This window comes from Diabrotica virgifera, chromosome 9, assembly GCF_917563875.1.
Source record: "Diabrotica virgifera virgifera chromosome 9, PGI_DIABVI_V3a".
In the NCBI taxonomy this organism is placed as follows: Eukaryota; Metazoa; Arthropoda; class Insecta; order Coleoptera; family Chrysomelidae; genus Diabrotica; species Diabrotica virgifera.
Window position 1 is genome coordinate 152,554,268 of NC_065451.1, and position 27,394 is coordinate 152,581,661.

Below are 27,394 nucleotides of genomic sequence, written 5' to 3' on the forward strand. Positions count from 1 at the left end.
AGAGTATATACATGAACAAAATGAGGTTTGGGCGCAACCATTCTCAGTTCAGAGGGGAGTCCGCCGACAAGTTTTTTGCCGGGTGCGGTGTTCTCCCATCTCCCATCCATACCCACAGAATTAATCACCATGTTTATGTCTAAATTCGGAATAGAATTTTAGATTAAATCATCGTTTTTATCGAGAAAATAATTTTCATTGGGCATTTTTCCACTTGAAAAACGCGTTAGACGCAACATTTTGAATTATTTGAATGCCGGCTCTTCGCTATATCACTGAAAATACGTTTTATTTACGCTAAAATTCATGAAATACCTAAGATAAATATAGTTTTTATCTATATTTACCCATTTTGATCGAAAAACAACAATTATTAATATAAAAAATGAATTATTTTCAAATAAAACACCAGTATTACTATTGTTTTTAAGACGAATTTAATTTTAAAAATTAATTTATTGGAGCGGTTACTGGTAATAGACTTCCTTTTTTCAAATTTTGAGGGGAAAATATGTTTTTGAGGGATGTGTAATCGATAGATTTTCTCAATTGTTGTAAAATTGTATGCCAGCTTACGTTGCGAAAAAATTGTAAGACATTGTGGGATAGAGAGCTACGTCACTATTTTGGGGTCACGTGACGTACCGTTAGACGCCATATTGGCAGTTTAGTGCTGCTTTGCTAGGGGTTAGCGACGTGTGTTTGGTTCTCTCCTAAGTTTTGTAATTAATATTAATCATAATTATTTATATTAAGTTTATTGTGATACGTTGTAAAGTTTATTTTATGAAGTTCGAGTGTCAACAGTTTTAAATATCGCGGGTATTTACGACGATTGTCGATTGTCACAGAGTTCTATTGGCGGTGCAGATGTTCTGTTTCTTTCAAGTGAAATCCCATGTGCTATGGCGGGAATTTTAGAAAATTAAACAATCCAAGGTAATTTTTTGACCCTTTTTAACATTCTTTTTAAATGGAAACTTGTCCATATTGCTGCAGTATGATCAAAATGGGAATTTTCTATGCTCCAGTGGCGTTGCCAAGACGGTAAATTTTGTTATCTTTTCTCCACACAGTCCCACAGTCCAAACCAGTGGTGGGGCAATGGGATTTTAATTTTGCCTTTCCACTGGATTCCTAGAAGCCACTTGATGATAACATCGCACTCATTTTGTCTAAAATAGAAATCATTTTATTTTGTTTTGGTTAATTTTAAGGTTTTGTTTACATTCTTTACCTGTCAAATATATTTGAATACCTTTTAAATATTTCAAAATTTTTGAATGTAGCCTATTCTCCCAATAATTGAGAATTATAATTAATTAGCCTGAAGGCACATGTATTACAGTTACCTACTGTTTTATATAAATATATGTACTGGTCCTAAATTAAGGGTTTTTAACACAGATTTTCAACAAAACAAACTTTAACAACTATAGACATAATCCCAATAAAGTTATCTTTTTGGACTATTGTCTTTTACATGTGTTCTTTGTTTTCTCATTTTAGGTTATGTTCTCAGATTATCCTAAATTATCAATTTCAATATTTAAATGTTAGTTATAGATATTTTCAATGAAATTATTACACACATAAAGTATTTGGGCCAAGGGAAAAGACACTCAGTTTCTATTTTGATGTTTTTTAGTAATCATTGATTCTGTTTATTCAGGCATTTCACATAACTTGTTATCTATTCTTTTTAATTTAAATGAAGTTATTATTTTATTATTGTAGGATTTACCTAAACTTTCCTCATGGGATTTTAAAGTACCAACCAATTCTAGACACTTGTAACAATGTTATGTTATTCATAATTACTATTAAGTTAAATACAGTTTGAGACTTGTGTATCTGTTATAGTCAAAGCCCGAATTTCAGGCACTCCTAGGTTTGACTAGGCAATCCTCAGGTCTGACTGACGGTCTTAGTCAAAGCCCGAAATAAATTACAGTATCGGCCTTTGACTAGTCAAACCTAGGAGAGACTACGTTGGTCAGGCGAAGGTCAAAATTTAATTTTATGAAATCGGGGTTTGACTTGTCAAACCAGCTATTAGAGTCAGCTATTAAAATGTAATTTGTTAGATTAGTTTTAATAAAACGTCATTTTTTAATTGTAATGTTTATTATTTTTATATTGTCTATTGTATATTGTAATATTTTGTAATTAAAATAAAAAAAATAGTGCTTATTATCGCATGTTGAGGCATTATCATTATGGCATTTAGAGTTGCATAATACGTTTGACCTTTTACACTTACATGGTTTTGAAGAGCATTTCTTATTGCATTGGTATTTTGTAAATCCTTGTCCTTCAAATTTAGAACATTTTGTACTAATTTCTCTTAGAGACAGCTTAACGTCTGGAACATCTTCGAAATTAGAAAAATTCTCTTTGCATTCTCTTATTTGATTTCTTGAAAACAGTGTGTTTATTGTTCCGTATTTCGTATCAACTGTATATAAACCGTCAATTATTGTTTTATCTTGTATGATACCCAAAATATTTCGAGTATCTCCTTGGCACGCGTTCGAGCCTGCGTTGTGCACAGACAGAAAAGATTAAAATAAATAAAGGACATGCAGTTGAATGGCCAGCCTAATGCTATGAAACAATTAAGTGAAAAAAATGTCCCCCAGCTTTGATAGAGCCAAAGGAGATGCTTGAAATATTTTGGGTATCATACAAGATAAAACAATTGACGGTTTATATAGAGTTAGTACGAAATACGAAACAATAAACACACTTTTTTTAAGAAATCAAATAAGAGAATGCAAAGAGAAATTTATTAATTTCGAAGATATTCCAGACGTTAAGCTGTCTCTGTTTCTAAGAGAAATTAGTACAAAAGATTCTAAATTTGGAGGACAAGGATTTATAAAATGCTACTGCAATAAGAAATTCTCTTCCAAATTACGTAAGTGTAAAAGGCCTAACATATTGTGCAACCTAAATGCCATAATGCCTCAACATCTGAGAATAAACACTAATTTTTTTATTTTAATTATGACAATATAAAAATAATAAACATTAAAATTAAAAAATGATGTTTTATTAAACCTAATCTAACAAATTACGACATTTTAATAGCTGATCGGGGTTTGACTAGTCAAACCCCGATTTCATAAAATTAAATTTTGACCTTCGCCTGACCAACGTAGTCTCTCCTAGGTTTGACTAGTCAAACGCTGAAACTGTAATTTATTTCGGGCTTTGACTAAGACCGTCGGTCAGACCTGAGGATTGCCTAGTCAAACCTAGGAGTGCGTGAAATTCGGGCTTTGACTATAACATATCAACATCATCATCAACAGCTATTCCATCCATCCTCGGATGTAAGCCTCCCTTAGGTGTGTCCGTTCATTTATGTTTGCTGTTTTCTGCATCCAATCGTGGTCAGCCATTTGCTTGATGTCATCAGTTTATCTTGTTTGAGATTTACCTCTACTTCTTTAGCTTGCCTTTGGTTGCCATCCGAGAATTCGCTTCGTCCAATAGTTGTCTTCCATTCTTCCTATGTGTCCAGCCCAGGACTTGTGTATAAACATTATAAAACTAGGTATTATGTTTCATAAAATATTTCTTCTGATATTGTAAATGTAGAGTTTATTTGACTATGATTACATAATGGTTTGTAGTAGGTCAAAAGAACAAAATTAATTTTCACAAAAAAAAATTTTTAAAGTAAAAACAACTGTTATTATTTTTTTATACCTCAGTCCCATAGAGAAACAAATCCAAAATTTCGTATTTGTGTCAGAATCATGTAGAAGCAAGCTAAAAATATTTTATTTTCTCTTAAAATAGTTATTTCCTTATGAAAATATCTCCATTTCGTTATTTTACTAGATACACACAACACTTCTATGGTCCCTACATTATGTATACTGTTGCAGTCATTATCTACCTCAGAGATCTAAATTGACATTGTTGCCCAAATACAAAAAATTCCTGAATTCATTTTAAATCAAATATATCACCTAATTATTGCAGAAGTGGATTATACAACAAAACAAATTAATATTCAAGTATATTCAAATGGGAAATAAGCCACAATTTTACCTAAAAATGATTTTATTAACGTTTCGACGCTAATTATTTTAGTATTATTTAAAATTTAAAATATCAAGTCAGAATTTGGTATTAGTTTTGAGAGTAAACTAAATGTAAACCCAAATACTTACAATGTCGGGATAGTATCACGAGGTTTTTTCCTGGTTTTCCCTCGTGATTTACTATGGAATCTCTAACGCGAGAATTTCAGTGCCACCGTTGCATTTGGTTGTCTTTCTAAAGACAGATCACATGCTATGATTTTTTGTAGCGGATATTCTTGAGTTGGGATTGATTTCATGTAATCGAATGAACTATCTTTTAGTAAAGTCGTCCCAGGAACGCAACTCATCAATATTGGCAATATCATTTTAAAGTAGTCTATTTTAAAATGTATAATACGTGTCTGAATTGCCGATATAAACGAGTCAGATTAAATAAATTAGAAGAATTTTTTACTAAGCAACAACATTTTTGTTTATTTAGTATTTTGTATTTTGACAACGACACCCGACTTGGGCGTCGAAACGTTAATAAAATCATTTTTACGTAAAATTGTGGCTTATTTCCCATTTGAATATACTTGATTATAAAAATGCCACAAGAAAATAACTTTAGAACAAAATTAATATTCAATGGAAATAAATAGAAACAGAAAACAAGAATTAAGTTATAATTTTACTTTAAAGTAAATAAAAAAAAATAAGGTCCAGTTGAACCAACAAATAAATTGTTGATTTCGATTGCCCGTTTATTTTAAAATATAATTGTCAAAAAACTGTTACATTAAAAACAGAACTTCTAACAATTCTCCCAAAAAATATTGAATTTTAACCTTTTTTGAAAGAAAAGAAAAATGTTCTGTTATTATATTTAATGGTAAAAAATTTAATATTTTTCGGGAGAATCGTTAAAAATTTTTTTTAATTGACAGTTTTTTGACAATTATTATATTTTAAAATAAATGAGCAATCCAAATCAAAAAATCAATCGTTTATTTGTTGGTGCAACTGGACATTAGTATATTAAATGAAATACTTATAGTTAAATAATAAAAACAAATCTGAAGGTCAACACCGCAACTGTCAAATAAGTGTAAAGTTTATGCCAAAATGTCATCTTTGTTCGATCACAGTTTGAGTGTAATCCAAATAAGTATGCTTTATATTCCACTTATACAAATTAAATGAAATAAGTTAGGCTCTGTTTCTTTAAATTTACATTAATAGAAGTCTTCCAAAATTATTTCTACACATAGGTAATAAAATATATCTAGTGGCTGTATTTCCAGTGTACTCAGCTAAATGATTATAAAAACGAACAGACCTACAACTTAAATATTTTGTGTTGGCATCATGTGATGTCACTTGTTATAACAAGAATGACATGCATTTATAATGTACGGAGTACGGACCATAACTGTTTCTTTATGAATGTTGTAGAGAAGAGAGAGTTGTGAGAAGAATAGGTGAAGAAGAAGAAGAAGAATAGGAGAAGAATAGGTAAAGAAAAGGAAGTTGAACTTACAATTAAAGAAAAGAAGCTACAGTATCTCGGACATGTGATGCGGGGCGAGAAGTATGGCATCCTACGACTCATAATGCAGGGAAAGATAGATGGCAGAAGAAGCATCGGAAGAAGACGAATTTCATGGTTGAGGAACCTGAGAGAGTGGTTTGGATGCAGCTCAAAACAACTATTTAGAGCTACTGCCTCAAAAATTAAAATAGCTATGATGATTGCCAACCTCCGTAGTGGAGATGGCACCTGAAGAAGAACAGAGAATGAGGGCTGTAGTTCTTCTTTTTGTGTAGACATGACTCTCATCTGTTTTTTCAATATCTCTAGTAAGTTATCGTTCTATTGTTTTCATAGTCTACCTACTGATTGTCTTTCTATTGAGGAACCGTCTGTTGCTGTCCATAGTACTCTATTTGTTGTCATTCAGCTTATCTGGTTGTTCTATCCTACTCTTCTGTGTGGTACCCAGCTATTAATGTTCTCCACCTTGTATCTCCTTCATATATATGTACTTCTAGCTCTATCCCATAGTGTCTTACCATCAATTTTTCAAAGGGTTTTCATCTCTGCTGTTTCTAGTGTTCTTTTTGCCCTCTCTGTGTCAGGTTGTCATTATTGGTCAGATGGCTGCTTTGTAAATTCTGGCTTTCATTTCTTTTCCAATGTTTTTATTTCTCTATATTGTTTCGTTGAGACAACCTGTGGCTGTGTTTGCTCTATTCACTTGATCTTCCACTTCTGTTTCGAGCTTTCCATAGCAAGATAGTGTGATGTGTAGATATTTAAACTCCATCACTTGTTCTATTATCTAACCCTACAGCTCTAATTTACATCTTAGTAGAATTAGTGTTGTAGTTGTAGACTAAAATTCATACAAAAATATTTTGAGTTTTTATATGATACTACACTATGTACACTGTATTAAAATTAACAACTATAAGTGTTAATTTCATAAGGAATTTCATAATTTTTGTAGAAATAAATTACACAAAATTTTATGAGTTTGTATATACTAGGTTTGTTCCAACATGAACTTTTGGACGGTCCAGAGACCGTCACAAAACTACTTGTACCGTTTGTTGTGCGCATGTTCGTAATTGTATCGCCCAGTTATCGTCCCATGACGGTAATCATATATTTGTTATTTTTGTTAATGACAGCTTGTGTGCTTTTAGTCGATCAAAGGCTCAAAAACTTTAAAGAATTAAATCCTAGTGCACAAGTCAGTCCAACCAGCACATTATGCATTTGCCCGATTACTGAAATGATCATCACGAAACCGTCACCGAAAGATCACAATTCTTGTTGGAACAGTGGGAAAGATGATCCGATGACGATCATATTTTTGTTGGAACGGATTTTGTTTACTGCGCAAAAGCGTTACCGTTTCGTGACGGTTCTCGGTCGTGTTGGAACAAACCTACTATATACACTCACACTATTTCCAATAATTCTTCTTTTTTTAATGAAAGATTAGGTTCATTTGAGCAGTTAATAATGTGAGGTAGAAATTTTTGTTTTGTAGGTATGTTTCCTATTCCAAATGTTAAAAATGAATCTCATCTGAGCGAATTCAGTATATCAATAACATGTCATATTGTTTATACTTGTTTAACTTATTGTGGTTTCTATAGGCAAGCGGCTTAATTTTGCGATACTAGTTTCTGTGAGTAAAAAAGAGACCTAAGTATAAAAAGTAATTCATGAATAATTTCATACATGGGAAAAGTTAAGAAAGAACTACATTATTGCATATTTTACTTTGTTTTTTCTCTAATCCAGTGTATATTCTTTTTATCATCTGGTTTTTGTATTTCCGTAGCTGTTTGTGCTTTCCATATTCTATTAACATTTTGTTTTTATAAAAGTCCATCTTGAAATCCATAAGTAAGAACTGGAAGTATTCATTGGTTAAAAACATGATTTAAATATCCTGAATATTTATTGTCTATAAGGATTAAGGATATAACCCAATTTACTTTTATTTATTTATTTCAACGGTAGAACCATTTACAAATGAGTACAAAAAAAAAATAGTAAAAGTAAAAATCATATACAAAAAACATCAAAAATCAACGAATAAAAGACAATTAAACAACAAAATTTGTAAAATAAGACAGTAAATTCAATAACAGAAGATAAAAAATATCACATATTTAAATCAATAAACTCTGAAGCTGCCTTTTAAAGACATTAATGCTTGGACAGAATGGATCAAGTAGCATTTCATTGCATAAGCTGAGCATTCTCGACAAGGGAAAATGACGAGCATACTCAGTCCTATGAAAAGGAATATAAAAGAGTGCAGTGTGTCGAGTTCTACGTATTGTGTTTAAGTACACATTATCCAACAATGACCGACAGTTGATAGCATTGTTTAGAATTTTGAATAGAAACAACATATCAGCTCTCAACCTGCGGTTCATCAGCGTAGCAATATTAAATTGAGACATTATTCCTGAATAATCTATGACGAAATTTTCAGTATTTCTTATATTAGTCTGTGCTTTATAAGCTAAGGATCTTAGAAACTTCCGCTGAACGCTCTCCAATCCATCAATGTAAACTTGATGAAATGGAGACCAAACAACAGAGCAGTATTCAAGTCCTGAGCGCACTGTAGAGCAGTACAGTAATTTGAATACAGTAGGTGAGAGATCATGACTGTTGCGATAAATAAAACCAAGATTCCGAAATCCTGTTTCCTTAATTTTAAGATAATACTTATTACCACGTTCCATGCTGATGTCGTACATGTGAGCCACATGACGACTTCGTCAATGTGAGGACTGCGCGCAAGTATACCATTGATTATACACAGTTTTAATACGTGTTTTTTTTGTCTGTTCAGAGTATAAGTCTTAGGATCAGACATCCGCACGCAGTGTGTTAAAGAACAAAATAAGCATGTCCTTCATTTTATTTTGAAATCTGATTTTCTTTGCTTATTTTTATTAGTTTTTATAGAAGCATATACTCATTAACCTGTTGTCCTATTGTGCTATTATCTGTTGTCCCATTATAATAATTACTGTAGTATTTTATATTAGTCACTTGGGTATTTTGAATTGTCATTGCCTTTCTTTTACTGTGGTACCTATTTACAAACAGATCGTGAGCAAAGCATGGGAACACGATGTTGATGTTCTCAATGTGTTTGTAGACTTCAAACAGGCATACGACTCAGTCAACAGGAACAAACTATACTATATATTGGCTGAATTGACAATACCACACAAGCTAATAAGACTCGTTAAAGCCACAATGGATGAAACTCAGGCATGTGTACGAATGCAAAACCACCGGACAGACTTTTTCAACATTTCGCAGGACTAAAGCAGGGAGATGGGCTGGCCCCAACATTGTTTAACCTGACACTGGAGTATGCGGTTAGGCAAATGCAAACTGGACGAGGAAATATACTGATCAACCGAACGGTTCAATTGGCTGCTTATGCTGATGATATTAATATTATGAGTAGAACATCAACATGAGCACAGGAAACATATGCAGAGTTAAAAACACAAACAAAAATGCTAGGTCTGGAAATTAACACAGAAAAAACAAAGATAATGACTCGGACGAGAAGAAATATAGTCCCAGAAAATATTATACATGAAGATGACATTGAAACGGTTGAAAAGTTTACATACCTGGGAGTAGAAATATATCAATACATTTTTGGCAAAGTAACGTAAGTGACATTTTTGAAAATCAAGTTTTTCCATTAAACTAACGCTGTTATTGTTCAGAAGGCACTGCCAAAGTGAAGTAAGCCTATACATATATTATGTTTAAAGTAATTCTAGGCTTACTACACTTTGGCAGTACCTTCTAAACAATAATAGTGTTAGTTTAATGGAAAAACATGATTTTCGCCAAAAATGTCACTTACGTTACTTTGCCAAAAATGTATCGGTATGTCGACGGATCAGAAGATGGAGAAATACGGAAGAGAATAACGCAGGCAAACAGAGCTTATTTTGCCCTCTCCCATATAATTCGGTCTAAAAGTGTCCACCGAAATACAAAGATGAGAATCTATAAAACCTTAATTCAACCAATAACATGCTATGGCAATGAAGCCTGGGTCCTGAAAGAAACATCCAAAAACAAACTCGACGCATTTGAAAGGAAAGTACTTAGGAGAATACTATTACCTGTGATGGAAAACGGAATCTTCAGAAGTCGATACAACAACGAGCTTTATCAACTTTATAAGGAAACGCCCCTGTCAGACTTCATTAGAATACAAAGATTGCAATGGGATGGACATGTGATAAGAATGGGAGAGGATAGGCTACCAAAATGAGCACTGAATGCTAGAATGCAAAGAAAGAGACCAGCTGGGAAGCCACAAAAGCGCTGGGAAGACACATTAAACAGCGACGCACAAGCCCTTTTAGGAGTCCGTGTATGGAGAAGAGCAGCCACAGACAGGCAAGGGTGGAGGCAAAAAATAAAGGAGGCCAAGGCTCAATTTGGGCTGTAGTGCCGTAGAAGAAGAAGACCTATGTTTTAAGCTTTACACTTTAACTGGACTTAATAATCATCCACAAATGTAAGGCCTTCTTCCTCCCAGTATAAATTTTTAAATATCAATAGGTAGGTACTGCAGGTTCACATAAATAGACCACAATATTTATTCAGTACATATTTTCCTCCTACCTATCATTATCGAAATATTTATTTATGAATGGACAAAGCCCAATTACAAATTATATTACAATTACAAATACTTAATACAAAAATAAAATTTTGATCCCAGAAATTTTGGTCCCACTTAGGACCTATCCTTTTTAATTTATTTATAAATGACATAAATAAAAGCTTCAATTTTGCTCAATTTCTTCTATTTGCTGATGACCTTAAATTATTTCACATAATTACCTCTGATTTGGATCACTACAATTTGCAATCAGATCTTAATGGTCTTGTGGAATGGTGCTCACTTAATGGTATGGACTTAAATGCAAACAAATGCCATGCTATAACTTTTACTCGACTAAGACACTTTGAGAATAATTCTTACTTTATACGGGACACTAGGTTACAATTAGTTGACTCAGTTATAGATCTGGGTGTTATTCTTGATACTAACTTGAATTTCAACCTACACATTAATAGCATGGTTTCTAAGTCATTAAAGATGCTTGGCTTTGTTAAAAGATGCAGCTATGACTTTACGACTGGTCGTTCTTTAAAATTTCTTTATTGTTCTTTGGTTAGACCACATTTAGATTATGCATCATGTGTTTGGTCACCTCAATATAACTGTCATATTAATAAAATCGAACAAGTTCAGCGTAAATTCTTACGTTATTATGCTTATAAGATGCATCTCACTGGTCAAAGTTATGAGTCTTTACTGCAAATTATTTGACTTGACTCATTACAGAGTCGTCGTCAACATAAAGATCTTTGCTTCTTATATAACTTATTTCATGGTCATAAATTCTGTATCCCACTTTTAAATAAAATTGGTCTACATGTACCTTCAAGAACCATCCGTGCTGTGACCACCTTCCACGAGGTCATTAACCGCACAAATTATGGTTCAAGTTCCTATTTCTCTAAAACTATTAAATTAGCAAACACATTATCTCCGCAAATTGATTTCTTTGTGAACGACTTTACTGCGTTTTCCACACAATTACATTTATACTTAACTTAATGTTCTAATTTCAAGACTGATTTGTCAACTACTGTTACTGTTATTGTCTTTGTTCTAGGATAAGTTGTATTTGTCAATTTCAAAATGTTCTAGCTCTCAATTGTTAAATGAGAGCAAGTAATTTTATTCTTTATTATTGTTTGTTATGTATTTACCAATTTTGTACCTACTAGATCTTATTTTTCTAATTTGTGTGACATTTTAATTTAATTGTATCATGTACTAATGGACTTCGGTCCGTAAATAAATAATAAATAAATAAATAAAAGAAATTAAATTTGTCTATCCGTTCATCCATCTGTCCAGTCCTAGATTGAAAAAACTAATAGACAGAGAAAAACTGATAATGTATTCTGATTCCGGACTTAGATTATATTATGTGAGGTCTTTAAGGCTATACAGCCTCTCCACACTTCGACCTATCTCTTGTGCATGATGATTCTGGACTTAAAATATTAAATGCTGCAAAAATTGTCAAAACAAAAGTACTCACTTCCGGTGTTGAGAAAAAAACGGCGTAACTCACAAATGACGATCTATAAGTACGCTTATTTTGACAAGGGATTCTTTTTGGTTAACTTCCTGTCATAAAACTTTTTCGCTTCCAGTGTAAATTTTTGTTGATTTCCGGTCTATTTTTGATCCTTTTAGATGTAGATTTAGTCACCAAACATGCAAAAATTCTTAAATTAAACTTTCAGAAATTCTCATTATTCCTTATTATCCTTATTGGATCAAAATAATTTTGATCCATCACTTTGCTTGCAAAATAAAATTTGCACAGAGAAATTGTTAGGTATAATATAATAATATAGCCCCAGGATATCTCTGAAACATGTTGATCATTGTATCTGGTAATATAAAGTTTTGTCTATATTATTTATTATTTTCAATTATTAATGTATATTGACACAAATCTCTGAAAATAAAGACAAGAATAAAAAATTGCTAAACGCCTTAAAAATGAGTGGCGCATACAATATTCCAGCTACAAAAGATCTGATATGAATATTACGTGGCGCGAAAATGTATTTTCATTTTGATGGGAAACAAAATTCTAGTTTTATTTTAAAAGGTTTTTCCATAATATTTGCTAAATTTGAAGTAAACGCGCCACAAAAGAGTTTCAAAATTCAAACTGTATCAAAGTTACTCTTTTGTGGCGCGTTTACTTCAAATTTAGCAAATATTATGGAAAAATCTTTTAAAATAAAACTAGAATTTTGTTTTGCATCAAAATGAAAATACATTTTCGCGCCACGTAATATTCATATCAGATCTTTTGTAGCTGGAATATTGTATGCGCCACTCATTTTTAAGGTGTTTAGCGGTTTTTTATTCTTGTCTTTATTTTCAGAGATTTGTGTCAATATACATTAATAACTGAAAATAATAAATAATATAGACAAAACTTTATATTACCAGATGCAATGATCAACATGTTTCAGAGATATCCTGGGGCTATATTATTATATTATACCTAACAATTTCTCTGTGCGCCACAAAAGAGTAACTTTGATACAGTTTGAATTTTGAAACTCTTTTGTGGCGCGTTTACTTCAAATTTAGCAAATATTATGGAAAAATCTTTTAAAATAAAACTAGAATTTTGTTTTACATCAAAATAAAAATACATTTTCGCGCCACGTAATATTCATATCAGATCTTTTGTAGCTGGAATATTGTATGCGCCACTCATTTTTAAGGCGTTTAGCGGTTTTTTATTCTTGTATCGGGAGTTTTTCAAAGTTATTTATGAATTAAATGTATGAAGTTGAATGCAATGTTCCTCTATTACTCGTTAAGCTTTATAAATGGTCACCTTTGTTGCATTATCTCCCACATGATCTAGTGTCCATCGAATGTACACTAGATTTTTTTCTATTCGAAATAGATTGAAAAAAAATATTGAGATGACCGGTAAATGAAGTCAGATTGCCCGTTGCCAGCAAATTTAGCGTCGTAATCACTTCAACTACATAAACCATTTCGGGAATAATCGTTAATTAGATTATACTTTTGTAGCTTAATAACTTCTAAAAGGCTTAACCAATTTTGATCAGTAAACATGAGTTTGAAACGTATTTACCAGTAGTATCTGATGGATCTAAGGTCAAGTATGATAACTGAAGCTATTACAGGAATTATTGAGCTTGAGAAACCGTTTTTCCCGTAGGAAATAGATTTGATCATACTTATGAAGCCTATAACTTAAAAATTCGAATTTTCCCGGATATGACGTATACACCGTTAGATTCGTCTGGAGTCTTTCTACAAACGCTCAGTTGTTGGCGCAATTCGTGGGTTGAAATTTTGAGTAATTGTCGAAAAACCAACATTTTCAAAGTATAGTTTTTCAGTTTTTCGGCTATACTGAGCCGTGTGTATGTCTGATCCTGACGGCTTAGACACCATTTGAAAGCTTAACTCAACACTATTGATTTGGTGTATTTGTGGTTCTCCTGTCTCTTCTTGGTCCGAAGATTTATATACCCCCAAAAAATATGCCGTTTTGTACCTACCACGTCCTCTAGCTGGCTTATGGGTGGTCAAAAGTCACAAATTACACCGGTTCTGAATCGGCCCTGACACCCTCTTCAAACACAGAAAAAAAAAATTAAAATCGGTTTAACTTTCAAACACACATACATATCCACAAACATTTTCCCTTTTTTAAATAAAAATTGAGTCATACTTCTGAGCTCGGTAACTTTTGAACGGTATAACCGATTTTTAAAATTAGACATGCGTTGGAAAGGAAATGATCAGAACGAAAAACGGACTCTAAATAGAATGGGCCGTAAAATCCACACCCTTGGACCAAAATGGATGGTTGACATATGAATGGGTGAGTCTTTTCCTGAACTTTAAGATGGGACTTTGCCCATCTTTCAAATCAGTCAGATTTAGAAAATCGAAAATTTCGTGTATATATAGTGTCGCATGTAGGTAGGGGGGTGTTGGTGTGCGCCACTGGCGAGAACTGCCATTCTATGGTAATAGTTATAATATCAGCACTTTTATCTGATTAAATCTTATACAGTATGTCCCTGTAAGTTGTATCCATATGGAAAACTTTTTTATTATTAATTTTACGAAAAAAAGCGATTCTTAATAAAAAGTTCTGCATGGTCTAAAATCTAAAATACAACCATCTTATGTCAAATTTTATCAATACGAGGTATGCCAAAAAATATGAATTTCGCACAAGAGTAAAATACGTTTATTTTTCACAATATCGAAAATTGTTATTATGAAAAGTTATTTAGAATTAAAAACTATGTTTCATTATGTAATTACATCCTTCTAATTGAAATATTCTGAACTATAAAGGTACTTTACTTTTGATCTAAATTTATCTTTTTTGACATACCTCGTATAAAATTGATAAAATTTGATATAAGATTTTAAGTTTTAGTTAGACCATCCAGAACTTTTTATTAAGAATCATTTTTTTCGTAAAATTAATAATAAAAGAGTTATCAGAATTGAAATACAGTAGAGCGTCGATTATCCGAACTAATTGGGGGGCATGGGTGTTCGGAAAATCGATTTGTTCGGATAATCGAACTATATTGTACTATAACTATAACTATAACTGTATATTTGTTTATACGTTGATAATGACTAATAGCAATTAAACAAAAAAGTGCAGTATTTGCAACAACCCATTTTTCGATACACAATTGAAGAAAATTGAAGATATTTTAAGTGTTAATTACTAACTCTTGCTCAGTACTCGAGAGCGGGAGTCAGGAGTTCGGATAACCGGTCGTTCGGATAATCGACGCTCTACTGTAACTGAAAAAATAATGATAGTTATCCATAATTTTTCAAAAAAATTTTTTTTCAATTAGATGGATGTAATTGCATATTAGAATATAGTTTTTAATTTCAAACAACTTTTCATAATAGCAATTTCCAATATTACGAAAAATAAAGCTACTTTACTCTTGAGTGAAATTCAAAGTTTTTGACATACCTCGTATAATATTCAAAAAAATTGATATTTGATGGTTAAATCTTAGGTTTTGGACCATGCAGAGCTTTTTATAAAGAATAACTTTTTTTCGTAAAATTAATAATAAAAAGTTTTCCCATATGGATACAACTTACAGGGACATACTGTATATTTTGTTTAGAAAACAAAACTGAAAATATTAAGATACTTTGTTTAGAGAGATATTGATGCCAAATTACAAAATTTTTAATTATTATGCTTGTTAACCATTATGCCTCATGGCTGAGTTTTACCAAATTCATAATGCAGAATGTGTAATTCCCATTCCAGCTAAAGTAATTACACCTTTTGTTACATCCAAGTAGTTACTTATTTTGTTAAATCTTGCAAAGTTTAAATATTTTCTGTTTAATAGGTATTAACCCATTACTTCATAATCTTGACAGTAGGGAAACCACAGATTTGGTCAAGTTAACAAAGAGTATGATAAGCTCCTGATAAAATTTATTATGAGTAATAAAATTTTCTGGTAGGGTAAACCATACAGTTATTGGACACTTAAGAAAATTTCAACTTTAAAAATTCGTAATTCACATTGTTCTCTGCAGATTGAATTGAAATTTATACAAAACGTAGTCTAAACAGTTTATTACAATATGGCTAAAAGGATTTAAAGAAAGTGTTAAATATTTTTTGTCAATATATATTTATTAAAAATAGTTACAAAAATTATAGTTATTGGACAGTTTATTTAGTTACAGGACACTCAATATTAGTTATTGGACAACTGCTTTAACACAATAAAAAACTAAAAACAAATGAAAATTACAAGAAAAACCAAAGATTTCTATGCGGTATGGGGTACCTATTATGTACAGTTTTGACACAATTAAATTTTATAATTGCTTCTGTGCTTCTTTGTATTGAGTGAAAAGTTCGTCAATGTCTTCATCCTCACTGTCTTGGTTACTGTTATTAGCATCGGAATCACTATCCTGCAGATTGAAGCAGTTGTGACATATAAATAGATCACCATCGTTAGGTATATGCTGTCTATGCTTAACAGGAATACAACATTCGTGATAATAATGACTACAGTCATCGCATTTTAATTTTTTCGATTGAATATCATTTGAACAAATAGAACATTTGACTTTTTTTGAATTCTTTTTGTTGCTACACTGGTTTTTGGTTAATTTTTCTTCTCTTTTCCGTTTCCTTTCTTGTTTTTGTTTTTCCTGCTCTTCTTTTAACCTCCTTTTTTCGTAACATTTCTTGATATCGTGCAGATGTAATAGCAAAAGGAAGTCTTTCCGTGTTACGTTTATTTTTTCTTTCCGGTACAGTAGGAGAAGTTAAAAAATTGCCTAAAAATTCGTGTTTAACAATAATTTTACTTGTAGAGGGTAAGTCATAAACATTAGTTTTATATTGTTGAATATGGATATCATTGGTGCTACTACTCTCAGAAATATTTACATTTTCAATACCACTTTGTTCTGATGTTTTTATTTCAGTGTTTTTAACGGGAGATGTGATAGCTATATTTTGAATAATATTAATGTTTGTGTCTCTATTTTTTAGAACCATTTGTTTATCAGAATGTTGTGGATCATGTTCAAAAAAATTCCAAATTTTGAACAACAAATTCAAATTATCGTCCTTAGGTAGATTATTCTTTGGATTTTCTTTTAAATTCTCCAAGCTATGAACTTTTTCAGAACCTAAGATATTTACGAAAGTATTATAGTCCATCTTGGGTTTCTTTTGATGATCCGAAATGATTAAATTTCTTACTACTTCTTTGCCTAAACATTTTGTGTAGTCAATAGCATCTGCTTTAAATGGAAACAATCTGCAAACCTTGAAACCATTTACTACTGTTTCAGTTTTACAACTTTTTTTTGTAGCTTGCTCCAATATAGAAGCAAATACAACCTTATTGACTACCCCTCCTGGATGCTGTTCTTCCCATTCTCTTACTGACTGCCGCCAAGCTTCTTTTAGTGGACGGAAAATAGAGACGTCATATGGTTGTAAAATCCTTGTGGTGTTAGGATAAAGTGCAATTACTTCAATTTGCAGTTCATTACACAATAGACTTAATTGGTAACTTAAGTGACTCTTGTGCCCATCTACAAAAAGAATAACTGGAAGCTTAATATTATTTTCAATTAGGTGGGGGTAAAACACATTCGCAATATACTGATAGAATGTCTCTGCCGTCATCCAACCATTATCGCTTCTGCCCACACCCCATTTAGGATTAATGCCTTTAGCAACTTTTTCTGGAATACGTTGATAAGGATAAATAACCATAGGCACGCAAATTTTACCGTCTGCTGAAAACGTAAACATTACAGTGACGTTTTCTTTTGAACAGCTTTTTTCAACATTATAAACATTTTTTGAACCTTTCATAGCAAATACTTTTCCAGTAGATGGACATATTTGAAATCCTGACTCATCTCCATTAAAAATTATTGATGGATCAGTTAGAACTTCTTCTAGATGTTTTTCTTTAACATAGGTTTCAATATTTTTAAACCAGTTTTTGATGTCTCGTTCAGATACACAAGCGCTAGCTGCCGTTACACCTTCACTGGTCCTTTTAGAAACCTCTGGATGTCGCTTCAAAAATCCCTAAAAAAATCAAACGATAAATACAGATTAAAATACATTTTTTTGGCGACTTACTTTTAACCATCCATCTCCAGGTCGATTATCTTTAAAGTTATTGGGGCGAGGATTTTCGGTTAAAAATTTTTGCACACTGCTTTTTAAATCGTTAGCCTTTTTGGGGAAACCTTTTGAAGCGGTTTCTTGTATCCATCTGGAATATTGAATGTAAAATCAAATAATGCTATAGATCAAGATAAATTTAATGAACGTACCTAACCAGAGTATTCTCCTCCTCGCAAGTTAAAATAGGAGACGGTCCAAGTGTATCTTTATGTTCCGGATGTTTTAATTTAAATTCTATAGTGGACTTCGGAATTCCATATTTTTTTTCAGCTGTTCTATACGATTCAGTGCCATTTTGGACATTCTTAACAGCTTCTATAAGTTTATTCTTATCGTATTTTCTAAGTTTAGGCATTTTACTACAGTCCTAAAAAATCAATTTAGTGATTGGACGGCCAAATTTAGTTATTGGACAGCTGTCCAATAACTGTCAAATCGATTATTAAATTAATTTTACTGCTATATCCAGTTAATTATACGTAAACACGTTGAAAATTGCAGAAATATGTGGTAAGTATAGTTATCTAGTGATTGGACAGGTGTCCCATAATAGAATTCAGCAAGTTTTCTAGTTTAGTTATTGGACAGGCGTAATTAAATCCGAATTAAAATCCCTATTACTGTACGCGATCTACCTTAGGGACTATAAGTGTCTTAACTACATGCTTTTAAATAAAAATACAATCTTACCTTAAAAACAACACGTAGTTTTGAAAAAAAAGTCAGAGCAGATGCTTAACACAATGCTTAAATGTCACTTCACTCACATAACCTAAAAATATTTACCGCCAAAATCACAGAACCCGTTAAAGGCAGAACATAGCCATAAGAATGTACGTAATATAGAAGTGAGTAGTGCCACCTAGTGAAATATACTCTTGTTAGCACTTGCAGAAATCTTATAATCGTAAGTTAACACTGTAATGTCCAATAACTGTCTCGTGTCCAATAACTGGCGTTTTACCCTATTTTTTACATAATCTTCATCACATATTTATTGCTGAATTCCTTTCACTGATACAAATGCTATAATCCTTAATGATATGTATGATCGCTTTGCAAGAAAAATGTTTATTTTTGCACTAATTACGAGCCCTAACAACTAAATTTTGAGACAAACGAAAAGGACATCGCACACATCTTATGGAAAATATAATGTCACAATAGATTCGTTTTAAATTAACGGTCAAATCTTATCATTGCGCCAACTCCATATTTTCAATAATAAGAGCAGAAATTGATATAAATAAATCTGAAATCAAATGGATACGTACATAAGTTAGAGAGAGAAAAAATATTTTATAATACCCAAATTGTCGGTACTCCATAAATCAGCGGATTAGTTTCACTAATCAGCTTAGGCCCAGCGGGGTTTAAGCTCTTTTGAATAGCACCCAGAGCAATAGTAATTGTAACTGACAGTGTTACTGACTCCAAAAATGTGATTTCGATAAACTTTAATTGCAATTTGCGCCGTAATGAATCATAATTAAGAGTTGGCGCAATGATAAGATTTGACCGTTAATTTAAAACGAATCTATTCTTATAAATTTTATTGAATTTGAGTGACATTATATTTTCCATAAGATGTGTGCGATGTCCTTTGTTGAGGATGTTCATCTTCGAAAATATTGTTTATTGAACAGAAGAACGGGATCGACAATATCTACATTAAAATCTATCATTTAATAAAATATTGAAATGGCTTGGTTTCTGTACAGTTTGAATTGCAGTATTGGTGGAAAAATACATGAAAATAGTGCATAATGTCGTGGCAACTAAATAGCAAGCAATTCAAGAAATTACTATTTTAATATGGGATTACATCTTCAGGCGCCTTTACAACCGCGGCAATCCTGTTTGGTATTGTTCTTATTAAGGATTTCCTCAAGTCAGGGTCGAAATTCCCAAAATTCACTTAATTTTCTGTTAAAATTGGCGACGGTTCTCTGGGGATTAATATGCAATTTTTGTTTCATCTTGTCACAATTTTTCAATAAGGTTAAGGTATGGACTGTTCGAAGACGACGAGAGGATTTTAGTATTATTGTCTAGTACTAGTACGTAGCCATATATTCCAGGAACAGAAGCTTTTCACCTCGCAATTTTTACAGAATGGATCGATTTGCTTGAAAATTTGAGAATATATAGTGGATAGTCCAAGGATCAAAATCTATATGATGCCGAAAGGCAGATTTTCACCTCGCAATTTTTACAGAATGGATCGATTTGCTTGAAAATTTGAGAATATGTAGTGGATAGTCCAAGGATCAAAATCTATATGATGCCGAAAGGCACTTTTACCATGGGTGTGGTTGCCACTCCATACCATGGGGTGGAAATTTTTGAAGTTATACTTCTTTAGGCGCGATTGAGAGTAAAATTTCATAATTCTGCGCGCATGCGCACACATACAGTATGGTATAAACGTTATACGGGATCTGATTGGGTGTTAAAATCATCTGTCAATAATTGTTCAATATGGAGATTTTGGATAAACAAATTAATGTTGTGTATATTAGTTTTTATTGTTCTGATGGCAGAGAAAAATGCAAGTTTATAATATTGTAGTGACTTTCTCTCGTCTCCGATCAGAATGTAAACGGTTGTCTGATGCATGCTTTTACCTGTATATTAGAGGTTTAGATGCTGAATTGCAGAATATCCCTTATTCTTTTTGGAAATTTATTAGGGATAAACTGTCTAGTCACAACCTTCCTGATTTGATGTTTTATAATGAACAGTCAGCTTCTAATGGACAAGGTATTGCTAATTTATTCAAAGATTTCTTTCAGACTGTTTACTTACCCAGTAATAACGATCTCAAGTTACCCAGTGCACATTTAGATAGCAACATCGGTGCTTGCTTCAATATCACTGACTTTACTGTCACTGATATTTTTGATGGTATATGTTCTCTTCCAAATAAAACTTCCAGCAGTCCAGATGGTGTTCCTAATTTCCTTTTAAAAAAATGTGTTTGCACTGTTGTTGGGCCATTACTGTTATTATTTAATAAATCCTTACAGTCTTCTACATTTCCAGATGCTTGGAAGGAGAGTTTTGTTGTACCCATATTTAAAAAAGGTAAGAAGAATGATATAGAAAATTATCGTAGTATATGCATTCAATCCGCAATTCCCAAACTCTTTGATAGTTTGGTAGCTAAGCAGCTGTCGTGGGTGTGCAGGGGTCTGATTTCTGAATCTCAGCACGGTTTTTGCAGACAAAAATCTACAGTAACGAATCTAATTTGCTACCAATCTGATCTCTTAAAGCATATGGAAGATCGTAAGCAGATTGATGCTATTTATATAGATTTCAGTAAGGCATTTGATCGTGTTGATCACCAAATTCTGTTTAATAAATTGGCATCCATAGGTTTTCCAAGTCCATTTTGTTGAGTGAGTTAAAAACTTTTTATCTGGTCGTACCCAACGAGTTAAAGTGGGTGGTCTTTTTTCTGATGTTATTACTGTAAGTTCTGGTGTTCCACAGGGTAAGCATACGTCTCCCCTGTTTTTTGATTTATTTGTTAATGATATCGTTAATTGCTTCTTATATTCGCGGTGTGCAAGTACTTGGAAGGGAAACGAGAAACGACTGTGTGCGAGTCGCGGAGAAATATTGCAACTATCTTAAATAATTCATATTGTCAATTGAAATTGTCAAAGATAAAAAAGATCAAGGCAGGTTTTGTTTATATTTGATTCAGAGTTGGACCACCATCTCCATATATAGCTATTTCAGCATCCTTATGCCTCTTCGGTGAAGCTCAGAAGTCTCAACTCTGGAAGGGAATTGTCAAATTGACGTATATTTCATACCTTCTGTTATTGAAGCAGAAAAATTATATATTGCTCCACAATATTGATATGATATGCAATTATTATATAAAGGTAAATTTAATTAATTGTATTTTGAGTGCAGTACTGCATTTTAATAACTAATTTTATTTACTACATACAATTGTTCACGTTTTCATAACATAACCTGAATCTTATTTTTTCTTCTTACTATTTTTTTAGACTATGGTCTTGACAATTATCCAGTAACCAGGACTAATATAATTGGCCAATATAATTAAAAGTGCGAATAAAAGTACAGAGCGAAGAAATAGGGGTCGCTTTGCCGAACTTGCACGGTCCCAATAGTAAATGTTTAATGTTGGCTGATGATGTAAAATTTTGGCGAGTTGTGAATGATATTGAGGATCAGAAACTTTTACAGGCTGATATGGATCGCTTATTTGATTGGTGCATTTGCAATAATCTTCAGTTATGTGTTGAGAAGTGTTGTTATATTAGTTTTTCCCGTAAGTTAAACAGAATTAATACTGCTTATCACATAGACAGTAAACCTCTTAGATATGTCTCGTCTATTAGAGATCTAGGTGTTATCATGGATGAAAAGCTCTCATTTGTCGAACATATCAATTCATTATCCGTAAAAGCTTCTAAATTACTAGGATTTGTTAAAAGAAACTCTACTTCTCTATTGATGCTGTTAGGTTAATCTATTGTTGTCTAGTCAGATCTATATTAGAATATTGTTCGGTAGTTTGGTCTCCGTACCATCAAATTCATATTGACACTATTGAAAAAGTCCAACATAAGTTCCTAAAATACTGTGCTTATAAAACTCAGACTTATATTGAGAACCATGATTACACTGGGATTGAGCAACGTTTATCATTAGCTCCCCTTAGTGTTAGGCGTGATATTTCGGGAGGTGTCTTTGTTTTCAAAATTATTAATGGACTTATTGATTGTCCCAGTTTGTTGGATAGTATAAGATTTAATGTTCCATATCCAGGTTTACGCTACAATGTTACCTTTAACACAGCCTTTCACAGAACACCCTACGGTAGTAACATGCCTTTAGATAGATATATGTGCTTCCTTAACGGTTTTGATATGGATCTGTTTAATATAAGCCTGAGCCAACTGAGGAGATCTCTTGCCATGTATAATTAGGTTTCATCTTGCAATGTTGTTGTATTTTATTATTGTATTTGTGTTTTGTATAATTTTATTGATTTGTTTCAGTTACATGTGTACATTTTATATTTTATTTTTCTAACTGTTATGTTTTTAATATCTTGCCTGGTGATTTTTCAAGCCTTTGCTTTTCTTATTTTTACTTTTTATATTTTAATGAATGATTGTACCTCATTTTTTTATTGTATTTTTACTGTTAATGGGGGTTTCCCGTGGATAAATAAATAAAAATAAATAAAAAAAATAGTTTTTAAAAGCTAAAAACAGGTACGTAATAATTGTAAATGTTTCAGTATCCAATAAAAAATTTCATAGATAGGACCTATCTATTTGGAAAATTTAAAAAGAACCTACTAAAATATTTGCTTTGATTTGCATAATTTGATTATTGGGACCGTGCAAGTTCGGAAAAGCGACACCTGGTTTCATAGCCCTGCACTTTTTTTCGCACTTTTAATTATATTGGCCAATCATATGGTCCTGGTTGCTGGATAATTGTCAAGGCCGGTGCCAAAAAAAGGAATAAGAAGAAATAGTAAGATTGAGGTTATGTAAGGGTAAACAGTAAACATATATTTTGTCCTTGTCGCAGCCTCCTAAAGATGCTAGCTTTAGGAGGCTGTGATTTTGTACGATTTGTCAAAACTGAATTTTGTATTGTATTTAGTAAAATGTAGTATGATTAGGATGCATCCTGTTATATGGATGCAATTATCAAAACAGGATTTAAGAAAATAAATCACAGAATAACTTTTCAACCCAACACCGAGTCAAAGGGAAAAGCTTTAGTCCTAGCAAGTCATGTTAAGAATGTTGAAGAATTAAGGAAAAATGGGCAAAGCAATTTAATTCAAGCACGTATAATTAGACAAACTTCTGTCACCTCTGAACCATATTATGCAAAACTATATGTAAGTTACTGTTTATTAAATATTCTACATTTTTTCAAATAAGTGTCTAATTGCAATAGTTAATGATTTATTTCTTTGTTTTAGATTGATGATAAAAGATTGATTACAGATGTGTATTGCAATTGTGTGTACAATCAAAGTAAAAAATGCAAGCATGTAGCTGCTCTTATTTATTTTGTAAATCATGAAGAAAGTTTAACAAAGACAGATCATGAACAGCAGTGGGGTAAACCGAGTATAAGTCAAATATCAAAAGAAAAGTACTCTAAGGGGAAGTTTTTCTATGAAATGAGAATGAATGCTAAAAAGCCGAAGAGTATTTCAAAATCATGTGATGATATAGATACAATTTTAACCTTAAAAAACCCTTCACCGTTAAAATTAATCTGTGCAAGTATGAATTTAGATGACAGTAAACATGTAATTGCAGATTTACTCACAGAAATAACAAAAGGTGTTGAAACAAATTTAAAATTAGAAGAATGTCATGTTTGCATAGAGAATCTATTGTTGTTTGCAGCAGAATATCCAGTGTATTCAAATGAGCTTGATATTCCTAATAATTTAAAAGACTTTTATAAAAATCATATATTTTTGTGCAGTGAAGATATTTTAAAGCTATCTTGTGATACTCTTGGACAAGCGAAAGATAAAAATTGGTTTCTATCTAGAAAAAAAAGAATATCGGCTAGTAAAAATGCACATGAAATAAAGTGTAGAAAAACAAAAACTATAGAGAAATTATTATCAGAAATGATTTCTGATAAAACATTTTCTTCTAGATCAACAAAATATGGAAACCTCAATGAATCCAATGCAAGAGAATTGTATGAAAAGCAATTTAACGTACAAGTAATTTTAACTGGATTCACAGTCAGTATGTTCCAACCATGGCTAAATGCAAGTCTTGATGGTGTTGTTGTTAAAAATGGTATTATTTTAAGAATATTAGAATTTAAGTGCCCTGCAAGCTGTGAGAAAAAACCTATTGTTGATGGAAGAAAATCCAATGTGCCATACTTAAAATATGAAGGAGGATGTTTTCTTTTAAGCAAAAGTCATATGTACTACACACAGTGCCAAATGCAAATGTACATTAGTGGCCAAAGCATCTGTGATTTATTTTTATGGTCACCAGTGGGTAGTTATTGTGTTCCTGTTTACCGTGATGAGACATTTATAAAAGCTGTTGTGCTCCAGTGTGAAAGTTTTTATTTTATACACTACTTACCTGAAGTGTATAAATTATTAAATAAAAAAGGTAACAATGATACTTTCTAATATCTTAAGTGAAATATTAATTCTTTTTGTTAACCTTCATAGGACTGAATGGGGTCCTTAAGATTCATTACATAATTTGTTGCTATATCTTTACCAATGTGTAATTTTAAGCTTTGACCTCTCATATATCTACAAATTATTCATTTCTTTGATAAATCATGAAGTAATCATTAATGTCTAGGAGCTGGTTTGAGTTTAAACTTTACATTTTTAAGTTGATGTCTGTTTAGACTAATGTCCATCCTTTATGATTTAACTTTATACTTAACTGTAGTTATTTATTTAATTGCCATTAGTTATTTGGATTTTAATGTATAATAATAAAACCATAATAGTTATTTTTATAATATAAGTGTTAAAAGTACACGTTTAAGGCACGCATATGAAAGTTTGCAGAATGAGCGAAAGCGTGTTCAGCAATTCACATGAGTGCCTTAAAAATGTACTTTTTAACACGCATATCATACAATATTTTTTCTACAAACGTAATTACAGGACAATAACTACAAAAACTTTTACTTGAACTTGACTGACATTCCAATTTTATATTTTTTTGACATTACATCAAAATTGCATATACAGTCAATACGAACTGCCGTGCCTTAAAAATTTTAAAGCACTAGTGCCTTAAAGTAACATTTTTAATGGAGTGCTAAAAATTGCATTTTTAACACGGTTATAGAAAAAACTTATTTTTGAACAATATATCAGAAAATTTGTGTAGTATATAGCTTATCAAGCCAGAGCTACACTTGGACCCTAGTCCATCCTTTTCTCAAAATTTTAAGGTTCGTCCTATGAAGGTACAATGTTAAAAAATGTTCTTTTATTATAAATTTTTCTCATGTTCAAGAGTTCCCCAATAACTCTACATTACTATGTTTTCAAATTTCCTTTCCACAGAACAATCTATGGTATTCACAATACATTGGATATATACATGGGGCTATTAAATGATCTCGATTTTGATATTTTCAATATAACTTTTGCTTAAAAAAACATCCTCCTTCATATTTTAAGTATGGCACATTGGATTTTCTTTCATCAACAATAGGTTTTTCCTCACAGCTTGCAGGGCACTTAAATTCTACTATTCTTAAAATAATACCATTTTTAACAACAACACCATCAAGACTTGCACCTAGCCATGTTGGAACTTACTGACCGTGAATCCAGTTAAAATTACTTGTACGTTAAATTGCTTTTCATACAATTCTCTTGCATTGGATTCATTGAGGTTTCCATATTTTGTTGATCTAGAAGAAAATGTTTTATCAGAAATCATTTCCGATAATAATTTCTCTAAATTTTTTGTTTTTCTACACTTTATTTCATGTGCATTTTTACTAGCCGATATTCTTTTTTTTTCTAGATAAAAACCAATTTTTATCTTTCGCTTGTCCAAGATTATCACAAGATAGCTTTAAAATATCTTCACTGCACAAAAATATATGATTTTTATAAAAGTCTTTTAAATTATTAGGAATATCAAGCTCAATTATACACACTGGATATTCTGCTGCAAACAACAATAGATTTTCTATGACATTCTTCTAATTTTAAATTTGTTTCAACACCTTTTGTTATTTCTGTGAGTAAATCTGCAATTACATGTTTACTGTCATCTAAATTCATACTTGCATAGATTAATTGTAATGGTGAAGGGTTTTTTAAAGTTAAAATTGGATCTATCATTACATGATTTTGAAATACTCTTTCGGCTGTTTAGCTTTTGTTCTCATTTCATAAAAAAACTTCCCCTTAGAGTACTTTTCTTTTGATATTTGACTTATACTGGGCTTACCCCAATGCTGTCCATGATCTGTCTTTGTTAAACCTTCTTCATGATTTACAAAATAAATAAGAGCAGCAACATGCTTGCATTTTTTACTTTTATTGTACACACAATTGCAAGACACATCATCTGTAAACATTCTTTTACTTACATATAGTTTTGCATCATATGGCTCAGAGCTGACTGAAGTTTGTCTAATTATATGTGCTTGATTTAAATAGCTTTCTCCATTTTTCTTAATTCTTCTACATTCTTAACATGATTTTCTACACGACTAAAACTTTTCCCTTTGACTCAACAGTTGGTTAAAAAGTTATTTTGTGATTTTAGATTATAAGTAATTTAAGTTTTGTCCTTTAACCCATATTATATTAAATAAATAAATTATGTTAATAATGTGTTAATTATTTTATTAATTATTGCATTAAACCATATTCAATACACCATTTA

At 31.7% G+C, this 27,394-nt stretch overlaps 2 protein-coding genes and 1 long non-coding RNA gene across 5 annotated transcripts in view; 2 read left to right on the top strand and 1 right to left on the bottom strand.

The window, feature by feature from the left end:
* The window catches only part of LOC126892355 (MOG interacting and ectopic P-granules protein 1), a 257,232-nt gene that overhangs the window by 101,657 nt on the left and 128,181 nt on the right, over nt 1-27,394 (top strand). Inside the window, exon 1 of one of the 3 annotated variants that reach the window (XM_050661873.1) lies at nt 653-939. The exons of 1 other annotated variant lie outside the window; for it this stretch is intronic. The gene's annotated coding sequence lies outside the window, so the exon portion shown is untranslated. Of the gene's footprint in view, nt 1-652; nt 940-27,394 lie in introns of those variants that run through there. One more of the 3 variants, XM_050661875.1, reaches the window with a different exon arrangement.
* LOC126892358 (uncharacterized) lies at nt 17,707-18,245 on the bottom strand. The gene is made up of 3 exons (XR_007700801.1): nt 18,107-18,245; nt 17,910-18,045; nt 17,707-17,855 (listed from the first exon to the last, which is right to left on the bottom strand). It is a non-coding gene; the product is annotated as an uncharacterized LOC126892358 (long non-coding RNA).
* LOC126892356 (uncharacterized) lies at nt 23,533-27,342 on the top strand. Its single transcript, XM_050661876.1, has 2 exons — nt 23,533-23,868; nt 23,953-27,342. The coding sequence occupies exons 1-2, from the start codon at nt 23,659-23,661 to the stop codon at nt 25,147-25,149; spliced, it is 1,407 nt and encodes a 468-aa protein (XP_050517833.1). The 5' UTR covers nt 23,533-23,658; the 3' UTR covers nt 25,150-27,342.

Coding starts and splice junctions, on each gene's coding strand:
- LOC126892356 (XM_050661876.1), top strand. CDS start 23,659: ATGGATGCAATTATCAAAACAGGATTTAAGAAAATAAATCACAGAATA. Junction 23,869..23,952: donor CATATTATGCAAAACTATAT/GTAAGTTACTGT, acceptor TCTTTGTTTTAG/ATTGATGATAAAAGATTGAT.